Source organism: Eupeodes corollae, chromosome 2 (assembly GCF_945859685.1).
Source record: "Eupeodes corollae chromosome 2, idEupCoro1.1, whole genome shotgun sequence".
In the NCBI taxonomy this organism is placed as follows: Eukaryota; Metazoa; Arthropoda; class Insecta; order Diptera; family Syrphidae; genus Eupeodes; species Eupeodes corollae.
In genome coordinates, this window is record NC_079148.1 from 106,512,895 (window position 1) to 106,533,237 (window position 20,343).

Here is a 20,343-nt window from a genome sequence, read left to right on the forward strand (position 1 = left end):
CGATGTCGCTAAAAAAAATGAGTGCCAATGGAAATGAAGTTCCAGCTTCCATCTTGTCACCAAATGGTTTTTCTCTCTACAAAACCTGCGACTAGTTTAACTTTATTGCTTTTACAAACCTTCAACATTTCTAATTTCTATAATAAGATCTTTGAAAATCACTTTGATTACTAAGTTTTTCAGATTTAAAGTTAAATTTATTAATATTCATAAACTTTATACCATTTTTTTTTAAATTCCGAGGATTGTCCACCATCTGTTTACTAATCAATACCGTAAATGTTATGTGAATATGTTTGAGGATTATTATTTTCTCATAAAATAGAACACAAACTAGCTGCACGATGAAGTAAACATCCTAAACTTCAATTTAAAATACTTTTGAAAATGCGTTTAAGTCAAAAAGTTACAATTTAAAAATATATTGCAAGAATATTTCAGACACTTTCTGCATCTTTAATTTTATTAACCTATCTATCTAGATTGAGGCTATAAATCAGCTTCAAGGAAATAGTGAACAAATAATTTTCAATTTTTAATAAAATCTACAAAATAGGAAGGTTTATGATGTCGTCGCTTTGGATTCAAAAAATTCTAAATCAATTGCTTATGGCTCGGAAGTAGATTGATATTATCAGAGATCAGTTTAGTTTATGTTGGCATAGTTTTTTGTAGAGTATTTTTCAGGAAATAACAACTAAATGCTTTTTAAAATTTTACAAAACCTAACCATCGCTTTATAATGCTGCCGTCCCGGAATTGCTTTTAACTTGGCTTTTTAATTAACGTAACCAACTAATAAAAGTAAGGTTTTGTTAAATGTTTCATTAATTATTTAATTGAATTTCATATTTTAATTTCATTTAAAGGATTCATTGGAAGATTCTAGATACAATTTATTTACAATGTATCAGAAATTTGCGAAACCACCATTTGATCTTTCTGATATAGCGAAATTTTCGTAAGTTATGTCAAACAAAAACAAATCAACATATGTTTTGAATTTATTTAACTAAACAATATTTTATTTTTATTTAGACTAACAAAATCTGATTTTGAAGACAACGAGAATGAAGATTCAAGATATTCGTTTAGTAATTCGAGTACTCCACCCTTGCCGGTAAGATTTTACACATTTTAAACATGGGGCTTACAATTTTCAGAAGCTATACTTTGAGGTTAAATAATTTAATTTCATTGAAAAATTTTAAATTTATAGACATTTTAAACATACAAACATACATAAAATGACGCTTTGACAAACTTTATTTTTCCTTAAAAAAATATGTTGTTAAAAAAGTATATAATTTTTGCATAGAAAATTTATATTGAATTAAATGGGTTTTTAGTCTTCAAATAAGTTTTTTTAATGTTAAAGTATTTTCGTAATTTGATTTTTGCTTCTTTTTTAGATGAACGACAGAGAGTTCTTCGATAGTGGCCGTGATGACACAATAAAATCTCCTCACAAATCCACTGATTCTATAGCCACATCTCCATTGGGAGTTCAAGTTATAGCAGCATCAGGAGGCCATATAATTGCCGTAGCAAATCCAGCTCTTGCCATGAGCCCGGCCTTGAACGAGGCCATGAATAATATAAAACGAGAAGCAGACTCCCCAGAAATATGATTAGAATAATAATTTGATTAGACCCAATGCCCAACAGCCTTAAGTGACTTATATAGAAAATGTACATATAAAAAATATATTAGTTTATACAACTAAAAAAATTCAAGTGAAGACCTGGATAGAAGTCATGGCTTACAGAACATCTAAAACCACACACAGTGCAATAGTTTTATATAAAGCAAAAGCAAGCAAAACAATAAACAAACTATAAATGACTATAAGACAAGATGAACATTGACTGAAAATGAGAAAAGTGTTTTAAACATTATTTTTTCTTAAAGTAAGTAAATTATATGTTTTATGTTTCATTGATTTTGTTACAATTTTAAAATATTTAAAAATAATAAAATGGGCAACAAACAACAATAAAGTGCCTCTAGAACATAATATTAAGTCAAAAAAGAAACAAAAATAACAGTTTTTCTATGAAAACTATAAATAGACTGTGATGAATATAGACAAAACAACAAAATAAGCTAAGAATAACAAAATAATTATGTTAACAATATTTAAGTATAAATATTTTGTAAAAGTACTCGTACATAAAGCCATATTAACCTTATAATAAAGATAAATATACAAGTTATTAAAATAAAATTATTGATGTTAAGTTACATGATGCATGAAATAAACATCTTTTTTATAATTTTAAGTGCAAATTTGAAACATTGGGCCTTAAGACAGAAACAATACGATTCCTTAAAATTGATTTGGTTTTGTAGATTTTTGAAAGAAAATTAAATTTTGTTTTAAAAAAGTTGGTGTAAGAATTGTGTACCATACATAAGATAATACAAAAATTAAAATGATCTATTTCATTTTAGGTTTGATAGATTGTTTTTGGTATTTGCAAGTCAAACATTTTTGTTATGATTTATTTTTTATACGACTATATTTTGAGAAAATAATTTGGGAATCCATCATCGCCGTTTATTTCACAAAGTTTACCAGTATAATTCAATAAAACGAAGCGCAAAACACAACGATAAAACTACCTTATACATTTTTAAATTTATTCTTGAGAACTAAGGTTGTATGCCTAGCAATAAAATTACACTATTCTAATTGGTTTTTATTCCCTTAATTCAAATATGACTTCAAAGTTTACTATGATTTTAAAACTCTAAAAAACAATATTATATACAAAACTTTTTGAGACTATCAAATGTTTTAAGTAGATTTTTTTTCAAATCCGTGATGGTTTTCAAAATCTATAATCTTTTTCTTCAATATTCAGTTGAAATATTTATACTATTTCATTTGTCATTTTAAAAATCTTCATGAGTTATAAGATTTGACCTGCCTTACAAAAATCTGAACCAAACTCTAAGCCATTTATGCTAAAACTGGTTTCAACAGAAAAAATTCAAAACGGTGTTTAAATAAGTTTTTTTCTTGTAAGGAATCTATTGTCCACACAATTTTGTTAAATGAAGTTTTTAAAATATACACAAAATATAAAAATAACTTTGAAACAGAAATTTTTAAAACTTGAGTAAATATTTAGATAAAAGTAAAGTTTGGATTCGAGATCAAACAAAACATTTAAAACTATGAGAGTATCAAATTCAAGGTTTCCGCAAAACTTTATATGCTCAAAGAAGTCAAATATTTCCAGAAACTAATAAAGATACTAAAATGATTTCAATTATATCGAGAAGAAAAATATTTGTACTCTGCAAATTTATTATAAAATTAATTTGAAATAAAAAAAAATTAGTTCAAAATTAATCTTAAACACACCGTTTTGGTTATTTTAAAATTTTAAATGAGGCATATTTTAAAAACCTAATGTGATAGAAAAATTTAAAGGGAAGATTCGAATTTAGGACATCAATCATTTAGAAAAGTATTGTTTTGACCGTGGGACAGAAAAAAACGTATTTTTTTTACCAGTAAATAAAAAAACTGTCGATATTTTAAAAGTCTTACAAAATATTAATAATAACATTTTGTGTCAGTTAAGAAATGTTTGAAGTCAATATATTTCTTTGTTCTCATAATACTTAAGTCAAAGAACATTTCTTGTTAGTTTTTAGTAGTTTTTCTAGGTTGTCGTGTTTGGAATTATATTTTTCTAAGAAATCAACATAATGCTAACAATTACTATTTTCATAGTGAGAAAATAAGTTTGATTTTAATATTTTCTCTTCTTCTCGATTGGTTTTTTAAATAATTTGTACCAATATTAATAGCAGTTTTTGAAAGTTTATATTAACATTTTAACAACAATATTTTGCGTGGAATGAAACAACTTTGAAGTCAATACTTTCATTTAGTCTCGAAATATTAGAGTTAAACATCTGTTTGTATTAATTTTGTGTAGTATTTTTAATAAGATAAATTAATTTAAAGACAACATCTTTAATTGTTACCAAGATATTGAGTCGGAAGTAAATTTTTACCAACTTTTACAAATTATTATTATTTAAAACTTTTATTCAGATATTTAAGGAACCACTTTTAAATTTCAACATTACAACAATTTCGCTTTGCAACTTTGCAAATTACGTTCCACAAAACTCAAATTTATAAAGTCTTTTTGGGAACGAAAAGAGTTTTGTTATTTTGCAAAGTATTTGTTCTTCCTGTTTCACAAAATAATAAATTTTGTAAATTATATTTAAAATTCATTTTAAAAAGCTTAATATGCAAAGAGAAATTCTTATTTGTAAATAAGAGTATGTTTTGAAAAGTTGTCAAAAAATAATAGCAAAATAAATGATCTTCATTGAAAATGAAGAAGTAAGTAAAAGTTAACGAATTCACCAAAGAACATGAATTTTTAATTTTAGGTTTTACGCGTTAATTCATCTCAATTTCAGATATGTCTGATTCTGTAGATTTTTATGTTAATAAAAAGTACCATCGAATTTGTGTTGTTTAAATTTTTAAATAAACTACAACAACAACTTTTGAGTGCACTACATTGGGCTGGGAATTTAACCCAATATCACCGTGTTGCATCTATGCACGGAATAAGCAAAGCAGCTGTCTATAAAGTAGTGCATCGATATTGTCATTGTGGAATTAGACTGGTCAACATTGAATTATTACATACTGTGAACTTTTTTTTAATGCATAGTTGATCTTAATAAACTTTATCTAAGAGGTACTTTGTAACTTTTCAGACATATTATGTTTAATCGTATGTAAAGTTGTATTTAAAATTGGCAAAACACTTTTACTTTTTACTTTTCAAATAAAGTTTGAAAAATGGAAATTCCCTTCGCTTTGTATATTTTGTGAAACTCTTTGAAGTTTTACTCTGCAGGATAACATTTTTGTGCAAAGCCACAAAGTTAAAAGTGTTTGGTGTTTTAGATGTGACCTAATTTTAAATCTGTTCATCAAAGGCCTTAAATAAAAGAAAAAAGTTAGAAGTATTCTGCGAGATCTAATATTAAATACACACTGATAACTTACCATGCTGTATTTCGATTTGTCTTTCTTCCAACTTTTACAAAATGAAGGCAACATCTTCATTTAATCTCCTAATACTTGAGTCGAAATTTCTTATCAGTTGTTTGTTCTTTTTGTAGCTTTTCGTGTTTTGTTAAAAAAGTTGTCAGTTTATTTTTTGCAATATTTTGCATACGATGAAATACATAGTTTGATTTCAAAATCTATTTTTAGCAATTTTAGAAGAATTTCTTAAAAGTATTTATTTATCATATAAACGTATGCAAATGCACAGAAAGAAATCATTTTGATGTCACTTCCTTCATTTATTCAGGAGATATCGAGAATCGAACAGAACTTTTTATAAATTATTTTTTGTAGATTTAATTTTTTTTATATTGACAATTATTTTGTTTATTTTTTTTTTATTTGAAAAAAAAACCGTTAGTTAAAATGTTCTCAAAATTATATTAATTATATAATATGACATTTAATTCAAGTAACTAGCGTTATTGCTTCCTGAGATATTTTGGTCTTACCAAAATGTTCACTTTTTTTTAAATTGATATGGTGAAAATACCGTCTACTCCATTTAGTTGAGAATCCTTTCTGTTATATGTGTATATAGCAACATTTATTTAAAGTCGTTATCTCTGATGGCTCTTGAGATATGGACGTCGAAAAAAGCTTCCCGAAAATACGTACCCAAGCACACAGAGGCATCTCTCTAAAAAATCTTGTATATACATAAATTCTAGGGACCATGTAAAGTCGAGAAATGGCAAAATGAAATGAGAAATCGGAACAATTACAATAACTTCCTATGGAATGTTAATAAAGATGGATATTTAGTTTATCGGGTCAACGAAATATTATAAAATGAAGCCTAAATATAATATGAACGGGCTAAATACGAAATACAAAAAAAATTCTATAATTTGTGACAAAAAATTTAAAGCGGGATAACCGAATCGCAAGCCCTTGAAAAAGTGCTTGTAAAGAAGAGGTTGTCAAATCTAAAACAGCAACATTGAATTACTTGATTTAACCAACCCAAAATAAAAATGAATATGTATGCCGAACGCTAACGAAACCATTTTTATCATGGTGTCAAAAACTACGAACGAGAATTGAACCCAACTCTGTGTCTATAGTTTCGAAAGTCAAACCAATTCGAAACTAATCGTCGCAGGGTTATAGTGGTAGGAGCACTGAACAATTACTTACTACTAAATTCTAACTTCCTTTTATCGCAAAAAAACACTTCTTTTTAAAAATGTCAAAAAATTGTTTGACTTATATAATAAAACTTTGCCTTACTTAAAGGGGCGCCGTCTACCTTCGCGGTTTGGAAAAATCGATTTTTTTGTTTTGTATATTTTTAATGTATGCTTGCTGGTTTATGAGATATCGAGCCCAAACAGTAGGTTTTCAAAACGATTGGTACGATTTTGACGAAACTATGGAAACTGTCCTTAATCTGTAAGGCGTTACTTATTCAAAAAATATCTCTCTAAGTCTACACACAAGCTTTTTTTCAATTTTGTACTGTCTTTTTTAGATTGATTTTTTTTTAAATGCAATTTTTTAAAAATCGCTGCAATTTTGTAATATTTTCAAATATTCAAAAAATCGTCAATTGCATTTTTTCAAAAAAAAAATATCCTTTTTTGTTTTTCATTAAAGTTCAAGAATTTTTGCAAACCATCCTTGAGTAATAGGCCTGAAATTTGAGCGCGAAAGTAGACGACCCCCTTAATTTCCAAAAAAAAAACCTTAAAAAATTGCATTAAAACAACATTTTGATAATGACTATTCTCTTCAATAAAAAGTCTTTTTTTAAAAAAAGACGACTATTTATTTTTTATTATGGAGCATCTTCTTATCATTAAGAGGGTTTTTACTGAACAGACCACTGTTTGGGCAACTGTTACTTACGATTAAAAATATTGTGATTTTACACCCTTAGAATTTATTTGGTGCCAAGTGAAAGAAAAGTTTTTATGCCAATGCTCCACAATCGGTCAGTTATCGAGGACATACACTAAGAAGCAAAATTTATGAAAATTTAAAAGTACAGCAATCGAAGCCTCGTAATGAAAATAAAATATCTACCAACTGATTCTCTTAAAATATACTCGTATTTTTAATTTAATTTATTTAGTTGTTTTTATATTTTCATAAAGTGATTAAAGATATACAAAATGAATTTGAAGCAAGCAGCACACGAACAAGGGTGTGAAAGTCACTCATTAAGATTCTTCAAATTTGAGTCAAATGGGAATTAGGAAATACTCGAATACTTTCTTAACTTTTCCAAAAGATGGCACTCGACGCATTTCTATTAAGAAATAGTGAATTGGAATTTTAAGAATGTGTTATACAAACAAATATCTGAATCAGAATCGAATTCTAAAATCATTCAATGTTCAACACACTGACACAACACGAGATTTTATAATATTACCAAAGATGTTATTTTGATATTTTAAAAGTATATTCATGTTTTTCTTCGTCTTTTCAAATAAAATAAAATAAATAAATTGGGTGGTGACTGACAACTCTCAACCAATTATGTGTGCGACTACTGTTGTCAGGGATGAAGGGGACCTACATTTTTTTAAGCCGAATCCGAACGGCAAATTTGAGAAAGCACTTTTTCATGACAAGAATTACTCTTGTAGAATTTGTCAATTCCTCGCAAGAGGCAGTACCCGTGAAAAAACTTTAGATGGCATAGGCAGGGATCGAACCCAAGGCCTCTGGGATGACAGTCCGACGCACTAACCATCATGCAACGGCTACTACAGTCTTTTCAAATTAACTAGATTAAAAACAATAAACCGAAAAGTTTCTCTTCTTCAATAGTCTCGCGTTACTCAAGTTTTTTTTGTTACATATGTATATGTATTTGAAATAATATTGCCATAGGTTTTCTTGCTTCCATTTTGCGTTTTTTAAAAAGTGCTATTCTTGATAAAAGTTTGAATATTTTTTTTCGAATTAGGGTAAACACTGTGTTTACACAAAAAGTTAAGAAAAATTATACTTACGTTTTATGAAACATATGGACATATTTCAAACATAATTAAGTTTATATAAAATTTAAATTCACTTCAACAATTTTAGAATAAATTACACGTAATTTTTTTTTAAACAATAATTTATTTATATTTTCGCATTCAAATCTCTCGACTTAAAATTAATTTTACGAAATAAAACAATGAAACAAAAATATTCTATTATTCGCTTCTGTCACAATAAAAATTAAATCTATTATGGACAAAATTCAGGTCAAGAATTTCATTTTTAAAATCAATAATATTAAAAAAAATTAAATTTTAAAATTAAATGAATGAATCATAATCAACCTAAATTTTGCTGCATTACTTGAAATTTTCAATTTCTCTATTATTTTCGTTCAACAAAATAATATGCAAATGAGGGCGACAAAATAAAGCAAAGAAAATTAAGATTCTTAAACTTAATCATAAATGTTTTCTTTCAAATATTTAAAAAATTAGTATATATTATTGAATTCGCCATTTTGTTTTTGTTTTTAGGTGAATTAATGGCTTCGCTGGGTAGTGATGGTGTTGTGGTTGAATGTGTGTTCTTTATTCATGTATTTGTTTTCGTATTGTGGTGTTCTTGTTCATTAACCTAGAATCAGTCTAACTAGCATCGGACCTGAAGAGGAACCTTCGCTTTCTTGGATCCATTTTGAAACGATTCAAGCTTCGTCCTTCCTTGGGGCTTTCGATCAAAAGCTGTGAGTCGGGCTTGTCTTCAACAACTGCAAGTTTCTCGCTTTCTACGGCATGCACTTCAGATGAAGCATTAGGTTTCGAGGCAAGCGTTTCGGGTTCAGCAAGTTTTTCGCTAGTCTTTGGCAATTCTGGGGAAGCTTCTTGCTTTTCTGCAATTGTATCTTCATTTACTGTTGGAACCACAACAGGCTCATCATCGGAAGCCGTCAGAGCTTCTGATTTCAGGAGATTTGAGCCAAGCTCAATATATCTGTGATAGATTGGCTTGACTTCTTCCGAATCTGGCTGAGAGATGGGATCATCATTAGATGGTTCTTGGACAAGACTTTCTTTTTCAGATGGAGCATCTAAAGATTCTTTGACAAGTTCAACAACATCATCAACACTAAGTGGAAGCTTAGGTTCTGCAGCTACTGGGACCGAAACTGCAGGAACTGATTCAGGCTCAGGAGTTTCAATTACTTGAACTGGGATTTGGTACATTTGTTCATTGCTTGGCATCATGGGGATGTAAAGCGGGTTGATTTGATCGTCTTGAGATTGTATTTTTGCTTGTTCAGGTTCAGCTTCGGGTTCGACTTCAGCTACAACAGGTTCAGGAATGGAAGCTTCGGGCAAACTGTCTGATGACATTTCTTTGATAATGGCACTTTGATCATCAAAGTTCGAATTTTCTGAGTTAACTAGGCTTGAGATGAAGTCCAAAATGAGGGATTGAGCTTCTTCGTTGTCGGTGGCAGCTTGTGTAGCCTCTTTTTCACTTTCACTAAATTGAACTTCAGGAATTTTTTCTTCAGCCAGAACTTCACTTGATTTTTCAGCTTGGACTTCAGAAGAAAATAGCTCTTGAGGACTTACTTCCTTGACAGGTTCAATTAGACTTTCCAAAGGCTTTGAACTCGTATCAACTGGGAGTTCCAGTTTAACTTCAGGAATGCTTTCTACAACTTTGGCAACCTCTTCATTTGATGAAGATGCTTCAACTTCAGCTGGTTTTTCTTCACTTTGAGTAAATTCTTCAACAAGATTTTGAGGGGCTACTTGAGGATCAGAAATTTCAACGACCGTAGGCTGAGCAGGGACGATGGGTGTTTCATCTTTCAATGGCATATCTGGTGAAACAGGGGCTTCCTCCACAATAGGTTCAACAGGTTTTACTTCACTAATTTCAGACTTGGGGACAACTTGAGGTTCTGAGGCAGATGTTTCAACCTCAATAAGTTTTTCAGGCTGTGCTTCTAAGATTTCAGGCTCTGTTACTTCGAGTTTTTCGTTCTCGGTTATGTCTTTTGGCTTTTCTACTTCAGGTTCTAGTATTTCAGGTTCTGGAGCATTGAATTTTAATACTGTTTGGGCTTCTTCTGGTTTTTCTGGGGTTTGATCTTCGACCAACGCGGATTCTTCGACTGAAACAATAGGTTTAGACAAATCCTTGAGCTTGGAATCAATGAAGACCTCTTCTGGCTTCTTCTCGAAAACGGCGGGAGTTTCCACCTTTAGTAAAACCTCAGGCTTAACTTCATCAACGGATTCTTCTGACTTTTCAAGTGATGGAATTTCATCAGACGAGGAAGCTTGCTCTTGAACCTTAGTTTCTGTAATAGTTTCTACGGTTTTCTCTGGCTCTGTGGGCTTTGGGAGATCAACTGACTTTAGGTTTTGCAAAGATTCTTCAGGTTCATCTAGTGGAGCAAGTTCTGAATCTAGAACAGAAGTCTTTTCCTCATCTGATGATGGTTTCTCAGATTCAACTATCTTTTCGGCAGCTTGCGCAATGATCTTCTTCAGAAGGCTTTCCTCAGCAGGTAGTTGTACTTCTTCGGTTTTGATAGACTCTTCAGAAACACTAACTATTGGTTTTGATTCTTGGGGAGCTGGTACTTCTGGAGTTTTCGCCAAAACAGCAGATCCCTCCGCAACTACTGGTTCATCGATCTTTTGAATTGGAATCTCAACAACTTCAACTCGACTTGGAATATTTACAGGCAGAGAAGCAATTTCAGACTTATGTTCTTCTATGATAGGTTGAGTTTCTTCTTTGATGGGAACAAACACAGGAGCTGCTGGTGCCTTCTTCTCAATTGAAACTGCATCAACCTTCTCGGACAGGACTGGTTTTAAAACATCATGTGGCTTAACGCTTACTACGTTGATTTCTGATGCTTGCGCTTGAGATTCAGCAGCTTGATTTTGAACAACAGTCTCTGGTTCGGGTTCAGGTTTCTGTAGAAAAATGTCGGTCTTTAGGTATGGAAGAGGTTTCGATTCGGAATCGGCCTGCACAGATGTATCAAATCTTGATGGGAAGAAAATTTGTGGACGTTTTCTCTTCTGGGCAAATAGGTCTTGACGAACAACTTCCTTTTCAACTTTTTGCTCTTCTGGTTTTGGTTGTTCTGGGATGACAGCAGCTATTGATGGTCTCTTTGTTAGCCTTTGATATTTGATTGTTGTTCTCTCTACTTCTTGTTCTACAATTGGCGATTCTTCAACAATGGGCTTTGTAGTAGTAGTAGTAACAACTGGCTTAGGTAACCTCCTCAAAGGTTGAACCTTTTTCCGTTGCGCCTCAATGGTAACGCGATTAGCTTGAGTTTTCCTACGGTTTGAGTTTTGTACTTTAACTGTTTGCTTCTTCACGGGAACACCTTCGACCGATGGCTTGTTGGTTTCCTCTTCACCAAGACTTGGTTGCCTGGACATTTCTTCCATATTCATTTCTTCCTCGTCTTCGTCAGCAGGAACCTCTTCTGGTTCAATCATACCAAAGTTCCTGTTCAGCTCGTAATACTTGAATGATTCCTCGCAATCAATAGACATGTCCTCGGACCTCATGCAGGTGAAGTATTCCTGTGAATACAATCTGATAAAAGTGGAACAACATACAATTTAAAAGATCGTACCTGACTGAACACTGTCTCCTCGGGACAAATGAAACTCCAACGGAAGGTGTTCTCCTTACCATCAGCGTAAGTCACTGGCAAGCATACGTGGAAGATTTGACACTCGTTCTCCACATCAGCATAGTATCCATAAGTCTTGTTGTCGCAAGAGAATCCATCAGTGATGTCAGCTCTAATGGATGTCGCATTGCTCGGAAGATTCAGCCTTGATATCATCAGTTCTGGCCTTGTTTCTTCATCTGTGGCCATCATGAGCATTGGATCTTCCTGCTCCTGAATTATGGCCATGTTCTTCTGCAGAAGAGAAAAATTAATCAAACAACGGAAGACATATAGGGTTCCATATTGAGTTATAATGTGTTGTGCTGTGGTATTGCGTAGTGTTGAGGCAGGTGCATGCGGTTGTAGAGTTCTATTGGGAGGGCTTCCTCTTCATTAGCAACTGTGTAACGATGACGACGCCCAGACAAGTACTTCCTCTGCACCAAGATATACTGTCGCAGGCGTATAGCCTCTAGCAACGGCTCAAAAATTTGCATTATTTGTCATAGAAAATATTCGGACGTGACCGGATTACGCAATATTAACAACGACTTCGACTTCGACTCCATCCATTGGCCTGGCCATTATCATGAACATCATAATGATGACCACCTTCAGTCTTCATTCATATCGACCAACGGAATCGAATCGACTGAGGGAGCAATACACTCCCAATTGATACTAAGCTTAGGTATAAGGTATAGCATATAGCTATATACTAATGTTGTTGTTGTGGCTTAAGTCTACGCATTCCATTTGCGGAAGGTATACTTCGTGGCGCGTGACAATTTTTCGGGCTTGAATAAAATACGTCTTCATTGTCGTTAGAGTGGATTCTTTAGTGTGAGCATACAGAGAGAGAGCCAGCCACAATTTCACTTGGTGTTCTAATTTTCACTGATCACGCCCGCTACGCTGTGCTGGCTGGCTGGCTAGCTGGCGGGACTCGTAATGAAGGTGTTTAGTGAAAGATATAATAATTTCGGCGATAAAAATATTTTGAAATGCATTTAGAGAGTTTAGTTTCTCAATTCCTTAAATAGAATTTTGGGTAATTTATACTTTTTGCTATCACATGCCTTAAGACAGTCTTAATCATTTTTGCAAGTCTTCCGGCAGGTGTTTAATAATTGCGAAAATCAAAATAGCAAAAACTAAAGAAAAATTACATAGTTCTATTTAGGAACTATGCAAGTAATGAGTAAATGATATTTTTTTTGTATTTGTCCACAATTTTCCAACGTTTCTGTAACCTTTGTTTCCAATAGAACATTTACAACACCGCCTATGTAAAAGTTATGATCTTCCATTGTCATGCATTTTCGAACTATGATGTGTTGATTTTATTCTCATGACCTCATGAGATCTATTTCTGAACTTATCAATATTTATCAAGTGATTCAAAAAACTGATTTCAAAAATGAGACATCACGTTAATTGTGTAAAGAATACTCAGAATCAGAAGTATAATAACAAAAATCCTATCCTAAGCTTGAAGTTAAAAAAAAACTAAAAATTATTCCTTTTAGTTTCTGACGACGTATGTATGTACATACATAAACTTATCAACAAGTCTTCACTTCATTTAATATTTTGCAATCATTTTAATGTTTTGCTCATCTATCAAAATAAAATAAAGTATCAGAAATCAGCTGAGGATCAGTTGAAAGGCTCTCCTAGTTCTTAACATTTATAATTTTGATAACTTATTTCCCAAAATTGCATACTGATAAGGGCCATATTAACCAATTTAGCTGTTTTCATTTTTCGATTAAGTTTGATATTTTCTGTGCATTTGTAATTTTTCAATTCACGCTCTAAGTAAGTTGTCCAATGGAACTACCAAAAATTAACAAATTTTTGCATTTAATGATAAAACTATGCGAACAGAAGTGATTTTCTGCCAAACAACATATTATAATTAATTAAAGTAGAAAATAAAAAGAAAGTACTTTTCAAACATTTTAACTTATTTGAAGTTTCATAAATTATTGTAGCTCTCAACCAATTTAAACTGGTTAAAAATATGTAGCGAAGTTAAAATTACGTTTATTTAATTATTAATTAATTACAAATTAGGAGAATTCGAAGATAGAATTTCAATACTTTCAAATAAATTTGGTGCAAAAATTAAATTTCAAAAGATTGATTTTGGATATTAAGGAAAATTTTAATTAAATTAATTAATTTTAATTAAATTAAGAAATTAATGAAATACAATTACAAATTTTGCTTAAAAAAGTAATGTTTTTAAATTTATAAAAGCAAATTGATTTCCAGATTATGATGTGAAACTTTTTCACCATATCTTGCTTGCACTGTTCATAATTTAAGCTCGAAAATAGCACTAATAAGTACAATCTCTTACATTTCTGTACCTTTTTTGTTTTAAGCTTTTCTAAAAAACAGATATCTGCTAAGAATATTATAAGCATTTTCCTAGAATTGAATCTTACACAATTAACCCTGGATGGTTATCTTTTTTAGAATTAACGAAGAACACTTTTATTAAGTTTCCATAGGAAGTTATTGTATAATGGGTCTGATTTGTGCAATTAAAAATGTTGACATTTCTCGACGTTTCAAGGTACCTAGAGTCGAAATAAAAGATTTTTATAAAGATGTCTGTGCATGCGTGTGTACGTACGTTCGTACGTCCGTACAACCGTACGTTCGCGACATTTTTGTCGTTATCCATAGCTTAAGAACCAGAAGAGATATCGACTTTAAATAAATTTGGCTATACAGATAGTAATGCAGAAAGGGCTCTCAAGAAAATTGCGTGGCATTATTTGACAATAGTTGCTTTAGAAAGGAAAACCTTTGGGTAATTTTTGTTGTTGAACTTAAGAAAGAACGCCAAATTTATGAGAGGAAGAGGACCCTCTACATTCTGACTACTAACCCATATTTATAAAAAAAAAAAACATTGCAACATTTTTTTTTAAATAAGTTAAAATCCAACGTAAGTAATGAAAAATATTTGTATGAATAAAATAAAGATCAAATAAAGTTAATGAATTTTTTAATTGATCTAGAAAGAGACGTATTTTTACAACGTTTTATTGCTGATATTGATTAATATTTTAAAAATATGTGGAAGTATTTCACAATTTTTCTATTTCATTATTTTTTGTGTTTAAAAAATACCATTTAACCAGAAGAACTAATAAAATTAATTAATATTTTAAACAGAAACAAAAATTACAAATATTTTAACATTTAATTTGATCATTTAAAAAATATTACAAAATTATTATTTAGTAAATTTAGGATTATTTTTAATCACATTCTGAACAAATTACGTTTAAAAGAGAGCCTGCGTCAAGTATTTACTTCTAAAGATTATTCCACGCTTAAGAACTAGCTAAATGGTTTTTGACCATAACAATGTTGAAAATAGAACTCAATGTAAAATAAACTAATCATATTCTTCTAGGGGAAGCAATAGAGTTGTTTAACGTGAAGAGGATAGAAAAGGGACTAAGAATCGTTTGACTTCTTTTCAAGTCAATGCTTCTATAGCATAGCTTTAAAAACCGTGAATGAAAGTAGAAAATTGTCATTGAAGTCGGTACTGACAAAAATATGCACAATTACCTTAATTTCAGTAAACAGTACCAAAGAATAAGACCAATGCCACTCAACGTGTGACCTACTTTTAAAAGTTCAATTTATTACATCTTCTCATTTTTTAAAAATCTTTAAATGTCATACATATATAAAAACTTACAAAAATTATCTATTTTCAATTGAATTTAAGTCCAAAACCAAAATTTTTGAATCCAAAATTAACTATTTTAATAACTGAAGTACAAATTTCTCAAACTAAATTTAACTTGAATTAAGTAAATTCAAACTCGACAGAGAAATGAAGTGCATTTTGATTTCAAGGAACTTGGTTTTATGGATTCTGAGTCTTGGGATGTTTTTGACTTTGGAGTTTTTGGCATTTCAATAGAAAACACTCAAATTTTAAAAATTTAACTAAATTTTTAAAAATTTAAAAAATTTTACTAATACGTTAGTCCAAAACACCAGAATAAAAAAGACAAATAATGTTTTACTTTTAACCATTCTAACTTGAGTATTTCTATACGATTAATAGTTAACATTTAAGCGGTGTTTTAAAAATGGCAAGTTTTCATGGCAAATAATTTTGTCTTAACAATTCAAAGCTTAAGGACTCAGAAATCAGAAAATAAAGAGTTTTGGTCGTAAAGTTTTGTACAGCTTATATTTGTAGTATAGTGTCAATTTAGGAATGATCGTCTTCAAGTAAAAATCTTTATGACTATGAGTAAACCTTATGTACCAATACTTATAAAGTTCCTGTTCCAAAATATGTCTACTATGACTTGTTTTTTTAAGTTCTTGTCATAGTTTTTAATTATTGGCTTTTTTTTTAAGTACACATATTATTTAAAATAAGTAACACAAAAAATCAAAGCAATTTTTAGACGCTTTCAGATTTCTGCAAACATAATAAATAGTTCAATCTATCATTTAAGTAAGATAAACGTTAAAATCAATGAAAAAGAAAAAGAAGAACATAAAAACCTAACTAAATAAAAAATAATAAAAAAGAAAAACAATATTTCTAATAACCTCCTCCAATCTAACATCCGGCCTTGCACACCTCTACTCCATAAGCTACTATAAATGGCAAATCTACCGCCTTATGTTCCCCATGCATTTGGTCTGTCTTTTGGTCGGGGTCGGTCGCTTCAAATTGTTGCCGACCAATTTCACTTAAACCCTCTCTGCTCAATGAGTTTTGGGCGCACAAAACGTTAATGGACTTCCGAAATTCTAAGAAAGGAGTTTCCTATAGGTATGAAGGTATAAGTAAGCAAAAATTCATCATATCGCCGAAAATGAATTTAAAAAAAAGAAAAAACACAATCCGTCAGTTTAAAACAAAAAACAAAATCGGCTGGATTATTTGCCCCATAAGAAACTAACAAAAGAGTGTCAGACGAAGAAGGTTAAGGCATATATGAAGGCATACGGAAGAACCCAGACACAGCCAAAAAGGGGCAAAGAGATGATGACAAAGTTCCTCTTGCCGAATAAAATTTTATCACGCTTGTCGCTTCTTTTGATTGTTATAACTTCTTTTTTTTTTACTTTGTGCGTGTTAAGACGATCCTTAAAAATTAATACATAATAAAAAAGAAATGAATAAAAACTTTTCGATTTTTAATCTCTGAACACTGAAGTGAATTTTAAATAAGATTCTTCAAAGAATTCGGATATGCACTCTCTCAGGTGGCACATTGTCTTTAAAGTTGGTTTGAAATATTTTTCGCTTTTTCAATTTGTCTGTGTTAGGATCCGAAAACAAACCTTTAATCCAAGTGGCACAGCATTTGTTAAACTGCACAAGCACAGCACTAATATCACCACAGGGTTCTTCATTTTTTCCAAGGATTTTTCAAAAAAAGTTATTTTAAGGATGTTATCACTTGTGATTTTGTTGGATACAAAAATTCTGACTTCTGACCAAAAAAAATTAACACTTTATATTGATGATTGTTCACTTAAGAAATTAAAACTAATTCATCCACATAATCCTTTGGTTATGAGTTTTTGGCGGGAGATCCTTTTATTTCTGTCCGTTGAAGCAATTTTTATAATTAAATTGATTTTAAGATAAGAATGTATCTATGAATATTTGTGGTGGATGTGTGTCTATTTTTTTTAACTATTTTAAAGTAAGTTGTTTTTTTTTCAAATCCAAAGCTCGAACTCCTCAAAAATAACGAAACGAAATATCACTGAGGCTCCGATGGCTGAAAATCACTAACTGCGATCTTGCAAGGTGTGGAGGTCCCAATTTATATTCTTCACTTTGATTTATTAAGAATTCAAAGAAGACACGATAGAAGAAGAAAAAGAATTGCGTTAATATTGGTGGTAAGCTCAGGTGGTTTACGCATGCGCAGTTTGGTTGTATAGAGGCGGCCAAGACTCTTGCGCTCTTTTTCATTTTTGTTGTTGTTGCTGTTTCTATGGTGCATTTTAATATAGAGGATTTTGTTCTTTTAGAATATAGATAGTTTTTTTGCTTTCTGCTTTTTTACCAAGTTGAAATCAAATGACAAAAAGAAAATCAGCTATAGGTATTCGTACGCGGCAGGCGGGCGGAGCGATGGCGGCGGGTGGAAAGAGAACTCAGATCTAGACAAACATTTATTTGTTTTCGAATAAATTAGAGTCAAGCGAAATTTTCAGTATTTTTGTTTTGTTTTTGTTGTACCTATCTTTTGTGTAAAGATAAGATTGTACCTTAAATATACTTATAAGGAGGAATGTTTTAGGTACATATATTTATAAAATATGAATTATAACTTATGTATTGCAGTGCTTGAGCATTGAGCCGAGCACACACAAAGTGATTCATGATGAAGGGATATCACTACCACACCACAGCTGCACTGCACTGCGCTGCTGACGAATATAACAACATTTGAATGTGCAATTTCTAGACGAGGAGATCGTTTTTTTTAAATGAGAGATGAAGAAACGTGGAAGGATGTGTTTTGAATATCTGGGTACTTGTTCCAGGCTCGGATACAATGTTGGGGGGAATTTTTGAGAGAACTTTGAAGCCTTGATGAGCTCTTCAAGGATCGAAAAGATTTGATCTAAAATTGAAATGAAGTCACTTCCTCGTCTCACTTTAAAATTTGTCTATATTTTCGAAATAGGACTTGACAACTTTTTTTTAAATAAATCGAAAACTACATAAGATATTTCAAGAGCTTTAGTATTTAAACATTAATGAAAATAAATTAACTTCATTTATAAAACCATAGCGACAAGTTTACAGTAGTCGATTTTTGGACCCAACTTTCGAAAACTCAGCTACATTTTTCCGTTTATGGATCTTTTAACTTCGTCGGCATAATTTAATGACTTAACGTAGGTCCAATCAACTGGGCCATTTATTGAGATAACATGCTCATAAAACTTACTCTTCAATAAATCATTTGTGAGATGTTCTGTTCGACTTGTGGCATCAAATGTTGTCCAAGTCCATATTCTCTTATTATTGCCAAAATTATCGGCAATCAGGGTGCGATAACGCTGGCCAATTCAGAAACGAGACGATCGTTAGAGTCGATAAAAAACTATGGCTCAACAATGCCATTAGCATTCAAACCGCACCAAAAAGTTTTTTTTTTGTGGTTAAACACGTTATTCAAATGTAGATTTTCATTCGACCAATTGACGAACCCATTGAACCAAAATGAGCTTCGTTATCTTCATCATATTGGCGCATCTTTTCTAAGATTCATGTGCTTCTATTGTTGAGTTACCTTGCTCTTGAGTGGGTCTTTAGGAAAATGCCAAAATGTGGTTTAAGGCCTGAGCGATTTTTTGACACTTTGATAAACTCACTGATACGGTCCAAAATTTATACTGTCTATCTTCTAGGACGAGAATAACGACTGAAAATTGGAGTTAATAAATTTTGACAGTTGATCATTAGTGAAATGTTGTGTTCACAAATTAAATTTAAACATTGTCAAGTTCCCACTGGAAAACTCGATAAGTCCATGAATACAAACACTTTTTTTGATCCTGATCAATTTTAAGTACTAAATTTAAATCTTATTTACTTATTTATATATCTTGAAATGTTTCATATAAAAAATTATATCAATATTTGTTGTTTACCAAACGATTACCCTTTTTGCAAGAACAAGAACAAAATACAAATATTTTGAGACGCTCATGACTTAATCAGATAAAGGGCCTTTTTGTAATGAATAACACGCTGTGTTGAGTGTGCCAAAAGTTATTTAATTCTAAACTTTTGTTTTTTGCTGTTGAATTGGCTTGATTTACTAGCAGGATTTAAAAAATAATGTGAAACCGCGCATTTGCAGTTTTGAATAGTTTTGAATTCGGAGAAACAATTGAGATCTTTTCGATATTAGTTAATTTACGATATCTTATTTAAAACAATGTTTCTCAATGTTTCTGAAGAATTTCAATCTTCCATTTTTGTTGAATACGTAATAAGTTTTTCCAAGGAAATAATATGTCTAAAATGACAAATGAGGATAAAATTATTATAAAAAGCCTGATAGTAAATACATATATTTAAAATCATCTTTAGTGTAAGGCTTCAGAATTGTGTATAAGATTTATCAAAGAATTGAGTTTAGGTTCGTTTAGAGATATAATTAAATTTCATTCTCATCAAAGTTAAGTTATATGATTAAGATTTAACAGTGTGGTAATTCCAGGTAATTAAATAAGACTTTGCTTCTTAAACGAAACTCTTCCAATTTCTTTTCCTTTTTTTTGGGTGAGACTGTTCTTGCACTTTAAATGATATGTTTGTAGCATTACCTTGATTCGTTTCGGTTCTACTGTAGGAATAGAAGTTTTCGCCCATACGGCTGCCAATGTTGCAACTACCACAACTTCTGTTTCCTTTAATTTTCTTTTTTTTTTAGTTTCCCTTTCATATTTAATTTTATGTCCGGTCCACTCATAAAACTGCATCATCTCCTCGTAGGTTGGCAATATGTTGTCTTTTACTTCTCCAATATTACCAATTATAGGCCACTTACAACT

The 20,343-nt window shown here is 31.0% G+C and overlaps 2 protein-coding genes across 2 annotated transcripts in view; one reads left to right on the forward strand and one right to left on the reverse strand.

Annotated features, from left to right (window-relative positions):
* LOC129945163 (NGFI-A-binding protein homolog) overlaps positions 1-2,088 on the forward strand; it is a 32,644-nt gene extending 30,556 nt beyond the window's left edge. Inside the window, exons 4-6 of the mRNA XM_056054822.1 lie at positions 870-961; positions 1,039-1,120; positions 1,413-2,088. Coding sequence (XP_055910797.1) covers positions 870-961; positions 1,039-1,120; positions 1,413-1,631 — 393 coding nt within the window. The 3' untranslated portion in view covers positions 1,632-2,088. The remainder of the gene's footprint in view (positions 1-869; positions 962-1,038; positions 1,121-1,412) is intronic.
* A 6,083-nt stretch (positions 2,089-8,171) lies between these two features.
* Positions 8,172-17,544, reverse strand: LOC129945901 (titin homolog). Its single transcript, XM_056055859.1, has 3 exons — positions 17,098-17,544; positions 11,707-12,000; positions 8,172-11,653 (listed from the first exon to the last, which is right to left on the reverse strand). The coding sequence occupies exons 1-3, from the start codon at positions 17,167-17,169 to the stop codon at positions 8,708-8,710; spliced, it is 3,312 nt and encodes a 1,103-aa protein (XP_055911834.1). The 5' UTR covers positions 17,170-17,544; the 3' UTR covers positions 8,172-8,707.
* Positions 17,545-20,343: the final 2,799 nt, after the last annotated feature.